This window comes from Ictidomys tridecemlineatus, chromosome 13 (assembly GCF_052094955.1).
Source record: "Ictidomys tridecemlineatus isolate mIctTri1 chromosome 13, mIctTri1.hap1, whole genome shotgun sequence".
NCBI lineage: Eukaryota > Metazoa > Chordata > Mammalia > Rodentia > Sciuridae > Ictidomys > Ictidomys tridecemlineatus.
Window position 1 is genome coordinate 24,539,490 of NC_135489.1, and position 16,270 is coordinate 24,555,759.

At 55.7% G+C, this 16,270-nt stretch overlaps 1 protein-coding gene across 8 annotated transcripts in view; it reads right to left on the reverse strand.

Annotated features, from left to right (window-relative positions):
- Positions 1-16,270, reverse strand: part of Ctif (cap binding complex dependent translation initiation factor) — a 265,733-nt gene that overhangs the window by 81,286 nt on the left and 168,177 nt on the right. For 6 of the 8 annotated variants that reach the window (XM_013357599.4, XM_078030064.1, XM_013357601.4 and 3 more), the window contains 2 exons: positions 13,496-13,988; positions 10,807-11,106 (listed from right to left, as the gene is read on the reverse strand). In XM_013357599.4, coding sequence (XP_013213053.1) covers positions 10,807-11,106; positions 13,496-13,988 — 793 coding nt within the window. The remainder of the gene's footprint in view (positions 1-10,806; positions 11,107-13,495; positions 13,989-16,270) is intronic. The other 2 variants (XM_013357600.4, XM_013357602.4) reach the window with 1 other exon arrangement.

The following is a 16,270-nucleotide window of genomic DNA, read 5'->3' on the forward strand; positions in this document are numbered from 1 at the left end:
CCTGCTCGCTCTCCTCACAGGTGGCCTGTGGGCCGTGGGCGGGGGACCGCTCTGGAGCTGAGGCCTCAGAGCCCTGGTGGGGGAGCCTGCTCCCCACGGCCCAGAGGTCCAGGGTGACCCAACCTTCTAGAAGCCCTCAGAGCCCACGGAGACCCTGCTGAAGAACAGGAACAGGGATTCCACACTGGCCTTCGGTCCCTGTGGTGGGCAACCCCAGCTTCTCGAGTCTGTTCCATGCCAGGGCCAGGAGCAGGCTCCAGGAGGCCCGTGGGGAGGGGCCTGTCATGACAGCTTAGGTCTCTGAGGGGCACGCGCAGATCTGTGCCTGACCCCTGCACACAGATATCAGTGTGCTCACTCAGAACCCTGGTTCTCAAAAAGACTCACTTAAGTCTAGTGTCCTGCAACCCGTCACGTGCCTCCCTAAAGCGCAGTCTCTCTTAACCTCCCTGGACCTCTGGGGTCTTGTCCATCACGTGAGCCTGTTCAGTTGGAGAGTCTCTAAAGCTTTCCTTCTCGTCTACATCGTTCTATGATTTTTAATAAGCTCGGGAACGCTATAGCTCAAGAACCTACAATGGCTCCCCAGGTCCTGCTTCATAAAGCCCCAAACCTTTTGCCCCTAATTGGTCCATCTTACAGACTGCCTTTAACTCTCAGCTTGATTCCAGGCAAGGCAGTGCCCTTAATGTCCTTCAATTGTGTCATTTTTTAAAAATCTTGGTTTATGAAATCTCCTATATTAAAAATACCCTCCTGGAAAAGTTAGGAAGCTCCTCAGAAAAGTTAAACATAAAATTTCCATATGATCCAGCAACTCCACACCCAGGCATATGCCTCCAAGAATTGAAAGCAGGGATTTAAGTGGATACTTATGTACCCATGTTCATAGCAGCATTATACACAGAATCCAAAAGGCAGAGAAAACTCAAGCATCCATTGAGGGATTGATGGATAGATGAGTAAAATGTGGTATAGATTTTTATTCAGCCATGAAAAAGGAAAGTCTGACCATGCTATCCCAGGGGGGAAACCATTATGCCAAGTGACATAAGCCAGACATAGAGGAAAAAAACCCCATACACCTTGGTGTGATTCCACTTGTGTACTGTACAAAGAGGAGACAAATTCACGGAGACAGAGGCAGAATGGAGGCTGAGGGGGGAGGCGGAGTTATCATTGGTGGTATAGGGCTTTGGCTTGGCGTGTGGAGGGGTCCTGGGGTAGGTGGACAGCATAATGACTGTCCTTGGTGCTGCTGAGCTGTGTCTCAAAATGGTTAAAATGATAAATTTTGATGTTGTAACAATTTTTAAAAATGCCAAAGAAGAAAAAGAAGGAAAAGAAGAGGGGTGCCTGCGTTCCTCCTCCTCCCTGGAATCCAACCCTCCCAGGCTCTCTGGGGACACACCCGGCCCTCCTTGTGCCCTGCTTGGCCAGGCCTTGCTGCCCCGAGCAGGTCCAGTCTACCTGGGGCCTTGCACAGGCTGGGTCCAGAGGGCCCTGGACGATAACTCCACCCTGTTTTCTTCCATTTGAACAGTGACCCTCTGTGGTCCCTTCCCTCCCCGGGCTGCTGTCCCTTTGTGGGGGAGGCGGGGAGCCTCTGGGGAGCAGTTACATAACCTGCAGGGAGATTTTTTCCGCTGGCCAGGCCGTGCCAGCTTTCCAGTGGCGGCCCGGCAGGTAGAGGCGCCCGCTCTGGGCCGCCGTGCCCAGGCAGGGTGGAGATGCTGGGATCTGGAGCCGCTTAGCATAGCTCAGATTCCCGGTGGCGGCTGGGGGCCGGCCACTCGCTGAGCGGCGGCAAGGAATCTGCTGTCTCCTGCCTGCCTGGCTCGGAGAGGGAGGAGGAGGAGGTGCTGGGGGTGAGCTGCCAGCCAGCCAGGGGTGACCCTCTGGGGCCCGGGACACCCGAGCTGGTCTTCTCCGATAACCTACTTATCTGCAGGGCCGCTTTGGTGTGGCAGCCTTAGACAGGGCAGCGCCCGGCCAAGTTCCCTCAGGGGACTGAGGGGGGAAAGGAAAGCCGGGGTGGGGGGTGAGGGTGTGCAGGGAAGAGGACGCAGCCTGGCAGGGGGCAGGGTGAAGTCATCCTGACCCCGGGAATGCTCCCTGCTCCCCGGTCCTGGGACAGGAGGGGCAGGCACCGTGCTGTCCCCTTCTGGGCCTGTGGCCTGTTCAGTTGTCCCCTGCCCACTGGATGCTCTTTGCTCCACTGAACTGAAAATCTTGGAACTAGCCACTTGAGGCTGGCTGAACACCTACTGTGTGTCAGTTGGTGGTGGGACATGAAGTTGGCACAGAAATACTCTTTGTCTCTAGGATATCTGGGGACACAAATCTCAGAGAAACAAAGCTTAAACAAGTCAACCGACGGGTCAGAGGAAGGATAGGTCCCTGAACTGGGAGATCAGGGGAGGCTTCCTGGAGGAGGCAGACCACATGGCACCTCTCCAGTCCCAGACCTCCGCCAAGACCCGAGGTCTGTAAGCACCAGTGCCTGCCTTCGCCACCCCAAACCCAATCAGCACGGGAGGGGAGATGCTGCTCCAAGACAGAGGCGCAGGGGGAACCTGGCAGGGCTTGTTCTTCCCCCCAGCCTCCCTGCTGGTGTGGGGCGCCACACTCCTGGGGCAGCAATGGGCTTCCTTCAGGCTGGGGGCTGTGGCATGTCAGCTGATTCAGTCTACCCCAGCCCAGGGTCCTCTCCAGGATAGAGCTGGGGTGCAGAGGTGCGTTTTAAATGCTCAGTTCCGGGCTGGGTGTGGCTCAGTGGAGGAGCCCTTGCCCAGCACACGTGCGAGGCCCCGGGTTCCACCCCCGGCATTGCAAAAACCGAACAGATGAACGAGGAATGAGTGAGTGCTGAAGATCAGCGGCTGTCATCACTGCCCCCTGCCAGGTTCCCAGGGCCTGGCTTTGCTACCTCAGGGCTAGACATCCTGCCTAGAGGGCTGAGAGTCCAGGAAGTGACCCACCTGGGTGTCCCAGAGGCCCAGCTGGCCGACTCGCGAAGCTGCATGCACGTCTTACTAACCCTTCCCACCCAGAGCCACACACCTGACAACGCAGACAGTGGCCACCTTTCACAGGAAGCAGTCACTTTGTCCAAGGGTCCCGCGGTCCCTGGGCCTCTAGCTTCTCTGTGGACTGTGGGAAGCTGCCCCCGAGACCCACGAAAACCTGTGGTGTGCGTTCAATGTGCACAGAGTCGGGGGCCCTGTGGGGACGGAGAAGATGGGGCAGCCAGAGGCACAGGCGGGCTCTGGGCTTCGCAGAAAAGCTCACGAGTCTCCACGGGGCCGAGAGTGGTGGTCCTGTGCCACCCACACCCACCCAAGGCCAGGACGCCCAGCAGGCTTCTGTCCAGGCTCCCTCAGGACAGACCAAGGGTCAGTGGTTACTTCCTCTGCTTATTCTGACCCAAAAGACAAAATGCACTGGCAGGTTCAAGTCCTTGTCACCTCTGTCCCCCTGAGCACTCTCAAGCTCCAGAGGGAGCCTTAGCACCTTCAGAAGCCACCTTGTCCCCAGGGCCACCTCCCTATTGAACAGTCAGAGAGGTTGTGTCCACAAATGCCTTTGAGACATCCCAGTGGGTCCTTGACTCGGCTGCCTAAGCCTTGGCTAGTGTCCCCACTGGCCCCCACCGAGATAAGAGGAGCAGAACGTTGGGCAAATTAATGGAGATGACACTTCACAGGGCCATCCACAGCCCAAGGTATACTGCAGGTGCTCAATATGGGTTATGAGGAGGAAATGAAGGGAACTGAGAATTCCCTCAATCCAAAGCAAGTGTCCACGACGTGTCTGGCCAAGAGGCACAGGGCACCTCCCGCTGTGGCCCCTGCAGAGGTTGAAAACAAGGGCACCAACCGGGCACGGGCCCTCCCTGCCCTGGCCCAGCCTGACAGGCCCCGCAGAGGTTCAAGCTCATGGGATGACTGGTGTCCCTTGACATGGCCTTTGGCACGGGCACAGATGACTCATGGGGTGCTCCGATGCCAGCTATTTTGAGAAAAAGGAGACTTTTCGGGGGCTTTGGAATGACCCTCCGTGACCCCCCGTGGGAAGGGTGTGTGCTGCCTGCTAGCCCTCCACTCCGTGCCCCCTGGCTTCTCGCAGCCCGGGAGGGAAGCGCGTGGAGACAGCCGGGGCTTTTGCATGGGCTTTGGAATGCTCAGAACAATGCGCTTCCACCCTGGGTATGCCCGGCCGGGCCAACACGGACATTAGTCTCCATGCCTGGCATGCACACCAGCTCAGCGGGGGTGTGCGGGAGCCAGGAGGAGGTCTGAGCGGAGGGAGAGGGTGTGAGGAGCAGATCTGGGCCACGGCCCGTGGGCAGCGGTGTTCTCTCAGGCCCCTGGGCCTTCCGGAGGCCCAGAAAGCCCGAGTCTCTGGGACGGCTGAGATCCCAGGGGATGATCCTACAGGGTGGATTCTGAAGCCCCCCAGATGGCTTCATGGGATAGATTCCTGATTTGTCCAAGGCTCTGACCCTGCACCCTATTTGGGAAGTAACATGGGAGCCAGAAGACCAGTCAGCCTCTTGGGACCTCGCTGAGCCACTTCTCTCATCTGTCAACAGAGGGAAGCCTTCCTGCCCTGGGACCCACCTTGATTGACAGAGGAGGATGCTCATCCTCCAGGACCGAGGATTCCCCCACCCTCTTCCATCACTGAGGCCTTTACTGAGCATCTTCTAGGTACCAGTTGTGATGGGAGGAGCTGGGGGCAGGAGGTAACTGAGCCAGGATTCCTGCCTTCCAGGAGCCTACAACTCAGAGCTGCCTGGAGCCCCAGGAATCAATACCAGTCCCTCTCTTCCCATCCTCCAGAGAAGACGAACTATCAGCAACTCCAGTTCAGGAACTCCAGAGCTCTGCAACAGGGGAATGCCTTTTGATTTTGCAAAAACCTTGAGAGAGAATGTTTTCTCCTTACAAATAGAGTTAGAGGAATAATAGCCCAGTTCCTCTACCTGAGCCTGCAAACATGGGACCAGGAAAGGGGGCAGTGTGTGGGAGACATGGTGGAAGTCGGGTGGACACAGGCAGCTTAGGTAAGAAACATCCTCAGGACTTGAGACAATATTCTGATTTACTATTAAGGGCAGTCAGGCCAGAAAATCTGCGTGTCCCTCCTGGATCTAAAATCATTTCCAGAGACCCCCACAGAGTTGCCACCCCGTTGAGCTTCTCTGTATCGAAATCTCCAAGCACAGTGCTCAATGGTGACTTAGCCAGAAACTCTAAGATCAGTCTGTCTGTGTCTCAAGCTTGAGGTCAGCTTTTTAAGAGGTCGTCTGCTCAAAGGTACTGGTGGAAAGCAATTTATTTTGAAATCTGGTCACAGGCCAGATTCTGATTTTTTGCGTTGTCTTTTCACAACAGCCCTGCTGTGTTCACGACTTGGTGAAGATGAAGTTTTGTTTTGTTTTTCTTTTTAAAAAAAGAAATCACACCAGTGTAACTCCACATCATATCCAGCCACCAAAATGGGAAGTTATACTCCATGTGCGTATGATATGTCCAAATGCATTCTAGTGTTGTGTATAACTAAAATAAATAAATAAATAAAAAATAAAAAAAAAAAGGTATCGCATCCTTCTGTTAGATGTGTTGTTGGCAACGGTTGCTAGGGAGGGCTGGGTTCAGTTACAGACACACTGATGCCTGCTCTAATAATACTTCGCTCTGCATAGCTTAGATGCAGACACCTCTTGGCTAAACAGGGCACACACATTTCAACAGAGCAGGGCTTGAACTTGCACTACACAAGCCTATCTCAGCAAAGGAGCACTCCCGGAACCCACAGAACCGCAGGCCTGGGGCGGTGACGGGGCAGTGCTGGGCGGAGGGGGCTCAGGCCTCCAATTCCTGTCATTCCAAAGGTCCCATAAAAAGAGGCACACTCATTCTTCACTTCTCCCTGAAATTGGAGCCCTCCTCCTTCCTCCAATTGCACTGCGATTCCCCGGTGAGGATCCAGGGGGATTTCGGATGGCCTCTGCCCTGGGCAGCCCACGTTCTCCTGGAAGTTGGAAACAGTCAATGCGCAGAACCTCTGCAATAGTGAGGTGGGGGGCCTTGGTGCCACCGGGTGGGGCTAGGGGGGCCACGCTAGGGAGCTGATCACTTCTCCAGCCTTACTGGGTGGCACTGCCTCTGGCCCAGCCTGGCAAGGTGGGTGAAAGTGAGGCCTTTTCTAAAACCCGTACTGGTCAATCCAGCCAATATGAGGCCAAGAAAGACCAGACCAGGGGAAGTCGGAGGGCGAGAGACGGAGCCCGTGGGGGAGAAGAGGTGGCTCTTACTGTCTTGGGGAGGAGTCTCAGGAGGACGGCATGGAGCAGGAGGAGGCCCTGTGTCAGCAGCTAAGGCCTCCTGTTCTCTCTGTTGGGTTCCGAGTCCTGCGCATCACTCAGTAAAGAGCCCGGCACCTGACAGATTGGGACTGGTTTACAGTGTGCTGGGCAGATCCGGCTGGTCCATAAGTGACAATGACGGAGAGTCCCGGTGTCTCTGGGCCAACTCCCTAGTGGTGGCACTCAACCTTGGCTGCACCTAGAATCACCTGAGGGATTCTTTATGAAAGGGTGCCCTGGGGTCTTGTCCCTGAGAATTTAGTTCAATGTCAGGTAGGACCCTGGGCCAGCTTGTTTTAAAAGCTCTCCTCATGATTCTCATGGAGAGCACCTGAGAACCCACAGACCTAAAGACGACCCAGCATCCGTCATCTTGCAGTATTCTTAGGCTGGCTCCCCACTGTGGACAGTCACACTGACAAGAGATTGTGCCTTAGTTTACCCATCTGTGAAGCCGACCCATTACCCTCAAACTACCAGTCCCAATGCCTTGCTGCTTCCAAGTGTGGTCCCTGGACCAGCTTCACCAGCGTCAGCTGGGAACTTATTAGAAATGCAGACTCTCAGGCCCTGTCACATATACATTGCATCGGAATCTGCATTTTAACAAAGTCCCAAGACTGATTTTGAGCTGTGGGATGGGTGATAGGAGTCCAGAGACCCTGGGGTCCACGGCACCGTCACGGCTCATGAAGGCAGTGGTTCTAAGTTCCCTGAGAGGATTTGGTGGGTCTGGCTGGGAAGAACTGAAGGACCTTTGACCTCCCCCTAGACCCCATTCCCTACTCTGTGGGGGCTGCACCCCAGCTTGACGTCCCTCAGGCCTCTGCTGGAGAAGAACAGAAGAAGTGGCCTCTCTCCCTCCTGTGTTGCCAGCTCCCACCACTGAGGGCCAGGCAGCAGGAGCAGGCGGCCAGGAAGGCCTGGGGACAAGACAGCTGCTGGGAGCGGAGCTCAGGGGCACTTCACAGCCTGGCCCCTTTGCAGCCAGCACACTAAGCTGCGTCTCAGAACTTGGGCGGAGACGTGGCCGCCAACCTGGCCACAGGAGGAGCATCTCAGAGGCTGCAGAACAGAACCAGGGCCTGGCTAGAGACACAGAGCCAAGTGGGCCTTGCGTGGCTGGAGCTGGGCATGGACCCCACGGGGAAGGGGAGGGCAGGGCGCTGGGCCCAGGTCTCCCTCTCTCTGCCAGGAGAGTTACCCAACCAGGTGTGGCAGAAACTCAACGGAAGCAGATGAGGGGCCCTCCCGCGGGTGTCAGGAGGGACGCAGGTGGGTGCTGAGCCTGCTCCTTGCTCTTCTTGGGCCTCTCTGGTCTGGGTGGTGAGTGACCCTGAACTCTGCTGCCCGGAAGTTCTGCCACATCCTGGGCTGCAGGACCAATCAGACAGCTGGGCTCCCTGCGGATGGGCCGTGTATTCAGGGCGCAGCACAGACAGTGGCCTTCCCAAGACAGCAAGCCAGAGGTGGCCTAGGTGAAGCCTCTGGTCACACCCCTAAGGACTCCTCTGCAGCTCGCGGGAAAGCTGGGTTGTGGGTGGTGAAGGGGGTGAGTGGTGGCCTGTGGGGTGAGCCCCGCGCTCTCCAGCCAGGCCCACGGCTACTGTCACACCATGGGGACAAGCCCTGAAGCTCAGAATGGGGGTCGTGTCTGCCTCCAGGGGTTCCCTTCTAGCTAGGACCACAGCTGTCCATGGGCCAATGGCCTGGGAGAAGAGAGGGGTAAGCTTCTTCCTCTTCTGACATCCATTTCCCCATGGCCACCAAGGCCTGCCAGCCCCAGGACACAGAGAGAAAGGAGCAGAGGGGGTCCCTGCCTTCCCGAGCTGGGAGGTGGGCAATGACAGCAGGGACCCTGCATCGCCGTGCTCCTGGGCTTCCTGGGAGGAGTCCCCATCGCTCCCCACCGCAAACCCCTAGGGGACAGGGCTGCCTTTGGGCACTGCCCACCGAATCCTCTGCCTGACACAGGAAGACACGCTAGTCGGGTGACTACCTGGTGATAGGAGCCCAGAGTCAGGGGGTTACAGCAGGATCCCTGGCGATCCGTGCCCAAGTGCCACCTAAAGTGTGAGTATGAGTCACCCTGGCAAAGGGCCGGGTATCTGGGATGCGAGGGGCAGTGAATTTTAGTTGGTGGTGGGGACAGAAATGGGGAAGGTGTCCCCTCGGATACAGATGGAGGTTAAGCCTGGCCGCAGGGTGGCAAGAGCAGAGTGTGGGAGTTACTGGTTCACCTCTGCCCCAGACACAAGGTGGCATCAGTAGGGTAGGCCTTTGTCACATGTCACTCAGGACAGACCTATCACAGAGTTCCAATGTGGGGTGAAGCAGTTGGCAAGAACTCAGATGGGGCTGGTGTGCTAAGGACTGCTTCGTCCAGCAGCCAGGCCTGGGGATGTGTGAAAGGGAGAGGCCCAGATGGGTCACTTGTGCTCCTGCGGTGGCCCGATTCATCTCTAGCAGCCAGCAGGGCCAGACCACCAGGTGCAGCCCGAGGGGCGACTGCAAGGCGGGGCTCCCACTGCTGACCCCTGCCGACCGCACAGCCTCAGCCAGGTCTGGGCTGGTCCCCTGTCATCAGGTCAGTGCGCATCCCGCCCAGGGAACGCCCAGCACAGTGACCCTATGAGAACCTGTTAGTCGGGGGATGCGGATGGGACTCAATGAGTGAAACGCAGCTTGACAGGCACCTTTCCTGCTGGGTCCCCTGGAGCCATCCTGAGCCAATGAGCAGATTTTGTGACTCACAGGGAAGTGGGTGCAGGGGTCCCAGAGCCCCTTTGGTGGCTGAGAAGTCACAGGATTGAGGCTCTGCTGGACATCTAGGGGCAAGGCCACTTTACCATGGGTGGCTAAAACAGATGCCTGATCTTGGGCAGCCTCTGCAGCCAGCCAGCGTCCCTGGGTACCCTGTGCCCTGGGACTGTCTGCCGCTGAGGTGGCTGGGTTACTTGGAGCTGGCAACCATGGTCTAGAACTCTTGCTTCACCCTGGCCCTTGTTTGAAAAAAAAATAATCCCCAAGCCGAGTGCAAGGCCGAGCTTGTCCACGGCTCCCCCGTGCCTGGTGGTACATGGCGACAGGCCTCTCTGCCTGTCACCCTTCACACTCTCCCAGGACATTCCGGCCTGCGAGGAACACGCCCAATGTGCAAATCCCTCAGGTAATGCGGGAATTCATCACCAGGGGAGCGAGGGCGATCCAGGAATGGGAACCTGATCAGCCCTGGAGCTGGAGAGAGGCGCCCAGACTGGCCAGGGAGGCTCAGGTTACAGTGCCCGGGGCACACGGGAGAGGAAGGAAGGACGGACAGCAGGCGTGGGGCTCGGCAGGCCGCAGGTGGATAGAAAGCAGTGGCCTCCTCTTGCTTTTAGCGAAAAGACGGCAAATCATAAACCAGGTGGCTGAGACGAAGGTGGACGTGCTACCTTGTTTATACCTGTTGTCCAGGCGCAGCTGTGAATGGCAGTTTAGATGATCGATCTGTGGTCACCCGAGTGACCAATGACCTGCGTGTGGTCTCTTGGGCTCTGCCATCCTACGTCCACAATGTCTAGGTGACTGTTTGACTTTATTTGAACCAGCAGCTTGATTTATATCTCAACTAATCTCTAAAGTACAAAGTAGCAGGAGAGATGGCTTCTGCCCAGCCCTAGTGAGGCCACAATGCCACGATACCTGCCATTTATCCCCAGTGCGACCAGTTCACCTACGGCCACCCACAACAAAAGAGCAGACAAATGTGAGACAAAGGGGTACAGAGTTCAGTCTAAGTGCACAAGGCCACACCCGCCACACATGAACTGCCATGACCATGGCTGGACCTGGTCTCCACGGAGGCAGGAGAGAGCAGGACTGGAGCTAAGCTGAAGGGATATCGAGTGGGAATGCACCAAGGACGAGGCAATCTTGGGCTGCCATGCTTTCCCTCAGCCCAGGACCTGCAGTGCGTCAGCAGACAGGCCATCTGCGTCCTGTCCCCCCAAGGCTCTGCTCAAACCCATCTTAGTCCCAGCTACAACAACTGCTCAGCCACCACGCTCTGAGAGGCTGACCCTGGGGAGAGGAGAGAGGTCCACGGCAAGTTCACGTCTGCTCAGACATGCAGAGGTCAAAGCACAGAGCCAGCCGCCGTCTCCCTTATCATGAAAATAGAAAGCGGGAAATGCTGGTTGAACAAAAAGCACCTATAAAATTATATTGGTCCTTTGTAACCATGGAGCACTCACACAAACACACACAAAGCCGGCCGCTCATCCCTCGCCCCTGACTGCCTTCTGATTTTCTATAATTAATCAGGCAATGGAGGAAGGAACTCGGGACAAGTTCAAGTGTGGTCAGAACTTGCAGCCTCCTCTCTAGTAATAACCCACGGCGCGCGCGGAGGGGCAGGGGGCATGCGGCGGCAGCTGCTGGTGTCGGGTTACCTGGAGCATGTTGAGGAGCAGGCTGCGGAACTTGGTCCCTTCCACCATGAAGAGGGCCATCTTGTCACAGAGCTTGGCGGCTGTGAAGGCGAAGCTGCGGTCCGACACGGCCTTCTGGTAGATGGTCCTCACGATCTCGCCCAGCATCTCCTCGGAGTTGGTGGAGTTCTGGGCCTCCTCCATGAAGGTGGTGAGCTTGGCGTCCACGTCGCTGCTGTTGTTACGCATGCTGTTCAGGATCTCGATCAGCTTGTCCATCTTGTTCTGCTGGGGGCTGGTGGTCTCCACGGCCACTTCATCCTGGGCATGTGGGAGGAAATCGAGCGTGGCTGAGCGCAGCAGAGGTTTCTGCGGGGCGCGGGTGGCCTGAGGGAGTGCGGGCTGTCACCCCAGAGGAAGGACTTGAGGTCCTTTGGGAACGCTTACCCACCAAGGGCCCGCATGCCCCAAATGCTCTTTGCTGATGTTTTTCTGGGCCTTGGTGACACCCTCGTTGACATGGCAAGTTCTAGTTCCTACCCAGGATTCTCATATACATTGGGGTTTTGTCTGTCTGTTTGCCTATCAGAAAGGATTTAATGGGATCTATTTATTTATTTTCTGTGGTGCTGGGGATTGAACCCAGGGCCTTGTGCAGGCGAGGCAAGCGCTCTACCACTGAGCTATATCCTCAGCCCCAATTTAATGGGATTTAAAAAGAAGGAATATGATAACACATCTTATCTGTACAAAACAGACGAGAGCAGAAGACCAGGCTGGGAAAGCGAGGAGGGTACAAAATGCCTGCAGGGGTGAGAGGTGGCCCCGGTTGGCCCTACGTCCTCCACAACCTCGGTTCCCAATGCCCAGGGGTGATTGTGTTCTCTGGGCACAGGGTTCCCTGTGGAATCCTCCCTGGCTTTATGTCCTGTGGAACTGAGGGCTCTCTGCACACAGATGCTACACACCAAGGAACCTTCTGCAGTGTCCCTAAAATGGTAGAACAAAACCCCTCCCGCCCTTTGAGGTTTTACTGGCTGAGACCAGGCTAGGGGCTGGAAAGAAGGAAGATGGCATCTAGCTATCTCAAAAGTATGTACTCAGGACAGCAGATGGGTGGCCAAGAACGCAGGCGACTTCACTGCGGAGATGTGAAACCCAGTCCAGGGGCAGGATCGGGGCCACACAGCGATACCCCTCCTGCTTTTGCCCTGTTCTCAAGACACACTTTTTCATGGGCCTGAGCTTGCACCCTCCTGAGGACAGGCCTCACCTGGGGCAATTCCTGAAACTCATTTATGGGTGCTAGAGAAGTGCCTGATCTGTTCCATTGTTCATGCACCTCCCCACCTTGACCACCTGGGCCCTCGGCGGGACCATGGTCTGCGTGTTGAATAACACCCACCAGGGACGTCACATGTCTTATTTAATCTTCACAGTCTCTTTGCAAGTGGTGGGGGGCATATTATACCTAGTTTGCAGAATAAAATGGGCTCAGAGAGGTGGTTGACTGGCTTACGGTCACCCAGCCAGTCCAAAGCAGGGTGAGGACTGAGCCTGGGTGCTAAAGCCCGAGCGGCGTCCCCCGTGCTGCTCTGCGCTCTGCTTGGCAGGCCTCTGGAGAACTCAGAATCCTCCCCCACGGCTCTAGAAGCTTGTCCTGGAAGCTCTCCGGGCAAAGCCACCCGCCGGCCATCAGCTAGGAGGCTCAGCCAGGAGGCCCACTTTGGGATGTCAGGAAATGAGGGAGGATTTCTTCTCAGCCTGTGGCCCTTGTCCCCACAGGAAGGAGGAGCAGAGCTGGGCACTTTGGGGAGGGGGGGGACACAGTGTGACACTTCAGCTTTAAGGGCTGATTTGGGAAGAGGGTGCCCTGCCTTATTCTGCCTGAGGGTGGGACTTGGACCTGGCTTCTGGGCAAAAGGAACCGGAGGAGGAGCCCAGTACATCTCGCTGTGGGGATGTCCCAGAAGGAGGACTCAGGAGCTCTGCCCGCTGTGCAGGGATGGCTGTGGCCATCAGCCTTCCTCGGAGAGGGTTCCTCTCCCCGGCGACAGCGCCTGTGCCCTGGGTGAGTGTGGAGGGGCTGGGGCAGTGGTCGCTAGACCAGGCACAAGGGACATAATGCTACCAACGACAAGTCCCCATTCCTTTTCTGGTAGCTTGGTACCCTGTCCTCGGGTCATTCAGCGCAGGCTGGCACTCGTGTGACGCAGAGGCTGGGCCTCCTGGCTTTGCACCTTTGAGCCCTTGCAGGCTGCTGGGAGATGAAGTCGGGGAGGGCAGGGTGGAGGCCAGCCTGCTCCCACGCTGCCTGGCTCCTGGCAGGGACGGAGCCTGCGAGGGACTCACACTGGGGAGAAGCAGCCTTTCGTCGTATTGCCTAAGTTCCACGTGTCCTCAAATGATCCTTAGCATGGTGGACTCTGACCCCCCAAAATGCTCCTGTGCCCCTCCCATCACCCCAGCACATGTCCCTCCGGCTCCTCCCCAGTGCTAGCTGCACCTTTGGGGTGACCAGAAGCGGGGAGCCCAGGATGTGCTGAGGGGTTCCTGCAGAGCTGGCCATGGCTTGCCCTGTGGTGGCCCAGTGGCGTCCACCCAGATGCCCCCCCACATAGCTCCCTCTCCTCCCGCCAGAGCCCACCTACCAGAGCGCCTACCTCTCGCTGTCCTCCCTGGTGCAAGAGAACAACAAAAAGTCAATTACCGGTACCTTTTCCTTTAGCCTCCGCCGCAGCCTGTCTTTGGAAGACTGGAGCAGGGTGACTCTGGGCCGCTCCCCCGCGCGCTCAGGAGGGACACTGTCTTTGTGCTTGGTCTCGGCCTCTGGTCCCCCCGGAGGCTGTGGTGGCAGCCTCTCGGGAGCTGTTGGGGTGAGGGTGTCAGGGCTGCGGGGGGTTTCAAGGCCACTGTTCCTGGTGTCCCCTGGGGTGTCCTCAAGTTTGGGGCTCTCGATGGCCACGGTCTCTTTGGCGTTGCGGTGGGCTCCTGCCTCCCCCTTGTCCCCTGGAGGGTGCTTCATGCTGCTCTGGTACCAGCGCCGGTTCTGGCTGTAGCCGTGGTGGGTAGGCCTCCCTGAGGCGGGGGCCGCTGAGCCCCCCTGGTAGGATTTCTGGTGATCCCGGTTGTGTTTGGCACTGCCCGGCTGGTGGTCCCCGTGCTGTTGGGGCTTGTTCCCCCCGGGAGGTCTCTGCTGCCTTCTGCAAAGGGAAGGGGAAAGACAGAGAGGGGGGTCAGCGGTGGGCCGGCGAGGGTCCCCGCATCTGAACACCAGAGGAGGAAGTCACGGCCTTGCTCCTTTATTCATTCTCTCAAAAAACAATTATTGAGAACCTCCCACCTACCAGGCTTTGTGACAGAATGGTCAGACAGGTGGCTGGCAGAGAGAGATTCGAGTTCCTCTCTCACTTAAAGTCCACATTTTATTCATTTAGTAGATGCACAAATACACATGCACAGGGAACGAAACCTGAACGATCTAGTAGAAAACACGGTGAACCCTCCTGCTTCTGTCGCCAGCCACCTGCTGTATCCTCTGGTAGCAGGGTTTCCTGAAAAAACTCAACTGTGGACCCCATCCACCACCTCCAGAACGTGACCACCTGGAGACCGGGCCTTTAAAGGGGATCAAGGGAAGATGAGGATGTCATCATGGAAAGTCATACTCCATGTATGTACAACATGCCAAAATATATTCTACTATCAAACAAATTACAAGGAATAAAAATAAAATAAATATTTTTTTAAAAGTTCAGATGAGGATGTCATAGTGGGTCTTCATTCAATATGACTGGTAGCCTTATGATGTGAGGAGATTTATTTTCTTCTCCTCCTGGTATTGGGGATTGAACCCAGGGCTGCTTTTCCACTGAGCTGTACCCCCCAACTTTTTTGATTTATTTATTTTAAAAATTTGAGTCGAGGTCTCACTAAGTTGCTGAGGCTGTCCTAGAACTTGGGATCCTCCTGCCTCAGCCTCCGGGAGTCGCTGGGATTATAGGAGTGCTCCACCCTGCCTGGCTAGTGAGAGGAGATCTGCACACACAGCAGGGGTGCTGCACACAGACTTAGGACCCAGGGAGAAAATGGCACCTGCAGGCCAGGGAGAGAGGCCTCAGAAAAACCAGCCCCGCTGACACCTTGATCCGGGACTTCCAGCCTCCAGAACTGAGAGGAAATCAATATCTGCTGTCTTAGCCACCCCGTTGGTGGCACTTGGTCCCGGCAGCCCTAGCACATGAATACATTTAACATGATGGTTTGGGGCAGACAGGCTCCCGGTTATTTTGACAACACTTTTCCAATGAGGGAACAGCAAGGCAAACCTGAGCTCTGCACCAGGGTGAATGACAACCTTTTGATTTGTGGACCGGAAGCAAGTCAAAGGGTGAGTGGGATTGGGGTGGGCATCCTCACGGCTTCCAGGCCCACACCTGACGTTGTGTCCTGCCACTCCCAGCACTCGTGTTCAATCTCAATGTCACCCCCAGCTTTTCCATGCCGTAGCGTCACCGGCAGTGCAGGTAGGGAACAAGATAGCCACACCCTTCAAAAGTCATGCAGTGGTGAGAAATTGGCAGAGAGACGTCACCTTCTCCAAAATGAGTCTCCACCTCCTATGTGACCTGTCTAGCGTACCAGGGGCCTTCACTGCAATTGCACTTTATGAACCAACTTTCAAGTGATTGCTTATTACTTAAGCAAACTCACTTTCACTGCACTTGATACATTTTTATCTGTAAAATTTTGGGGGGGGGGTCTCTTGGGTTGGGATTAAATGCATTCTTTCTTTCTCACTAAAAAATTAATGAAAAAAATTTTCCATTGAAAAGCTTTCCACTTGGTAGCATGGCTTCATTTATTTATTTATTTGGTACTGGGGATTGCACTTGACCACTGAGCCACACCCCCAGCCCTATTGGTATTTTATTTAGAGACAGGGTCTCACTGAGTTGCTTAGGGCCTTGCTGTGGCTGTTGAACTTGTGATCATCCTGTCTCAGCCTCCAGAGCCACTGGGATTACAGGTGTGCGCCCCGCGCCAGGCAGTGGCATGGTTTTAGATAAATTAAAATGGTCAAAGGAGGGACAGACATGTGACTTTTAGTTTCCACCCAAAAAGTAATTCACAGCACATTGTATATCAGGGGGTAGAAATTAATATAATTTTTTGGCGGGAAATCTGACAATTTGTTTCAAAAGCCTCTAATAAATGCCCACCTTTGGACCTTGTTATTCCACATGTGGTAATGTATCCAAATAAAGTAATCAAAGATGTGCATAAGGATTTAGGCACAATGATATCCGTCACAGCCCAAACGGAACGTGGAGTCATTAAGGATGAAGCAAAATAGTTCACTCTTGCTGAGGGAAGTAGGGGTCCTTTCAGGCAAGTACTTATCTGCCTAGAAAAATCTGGAAGGATACACTCGAAAATGCTAATGGTGGCTATCTCTGGGAGATGGGATGTGGATTCTTCTTTT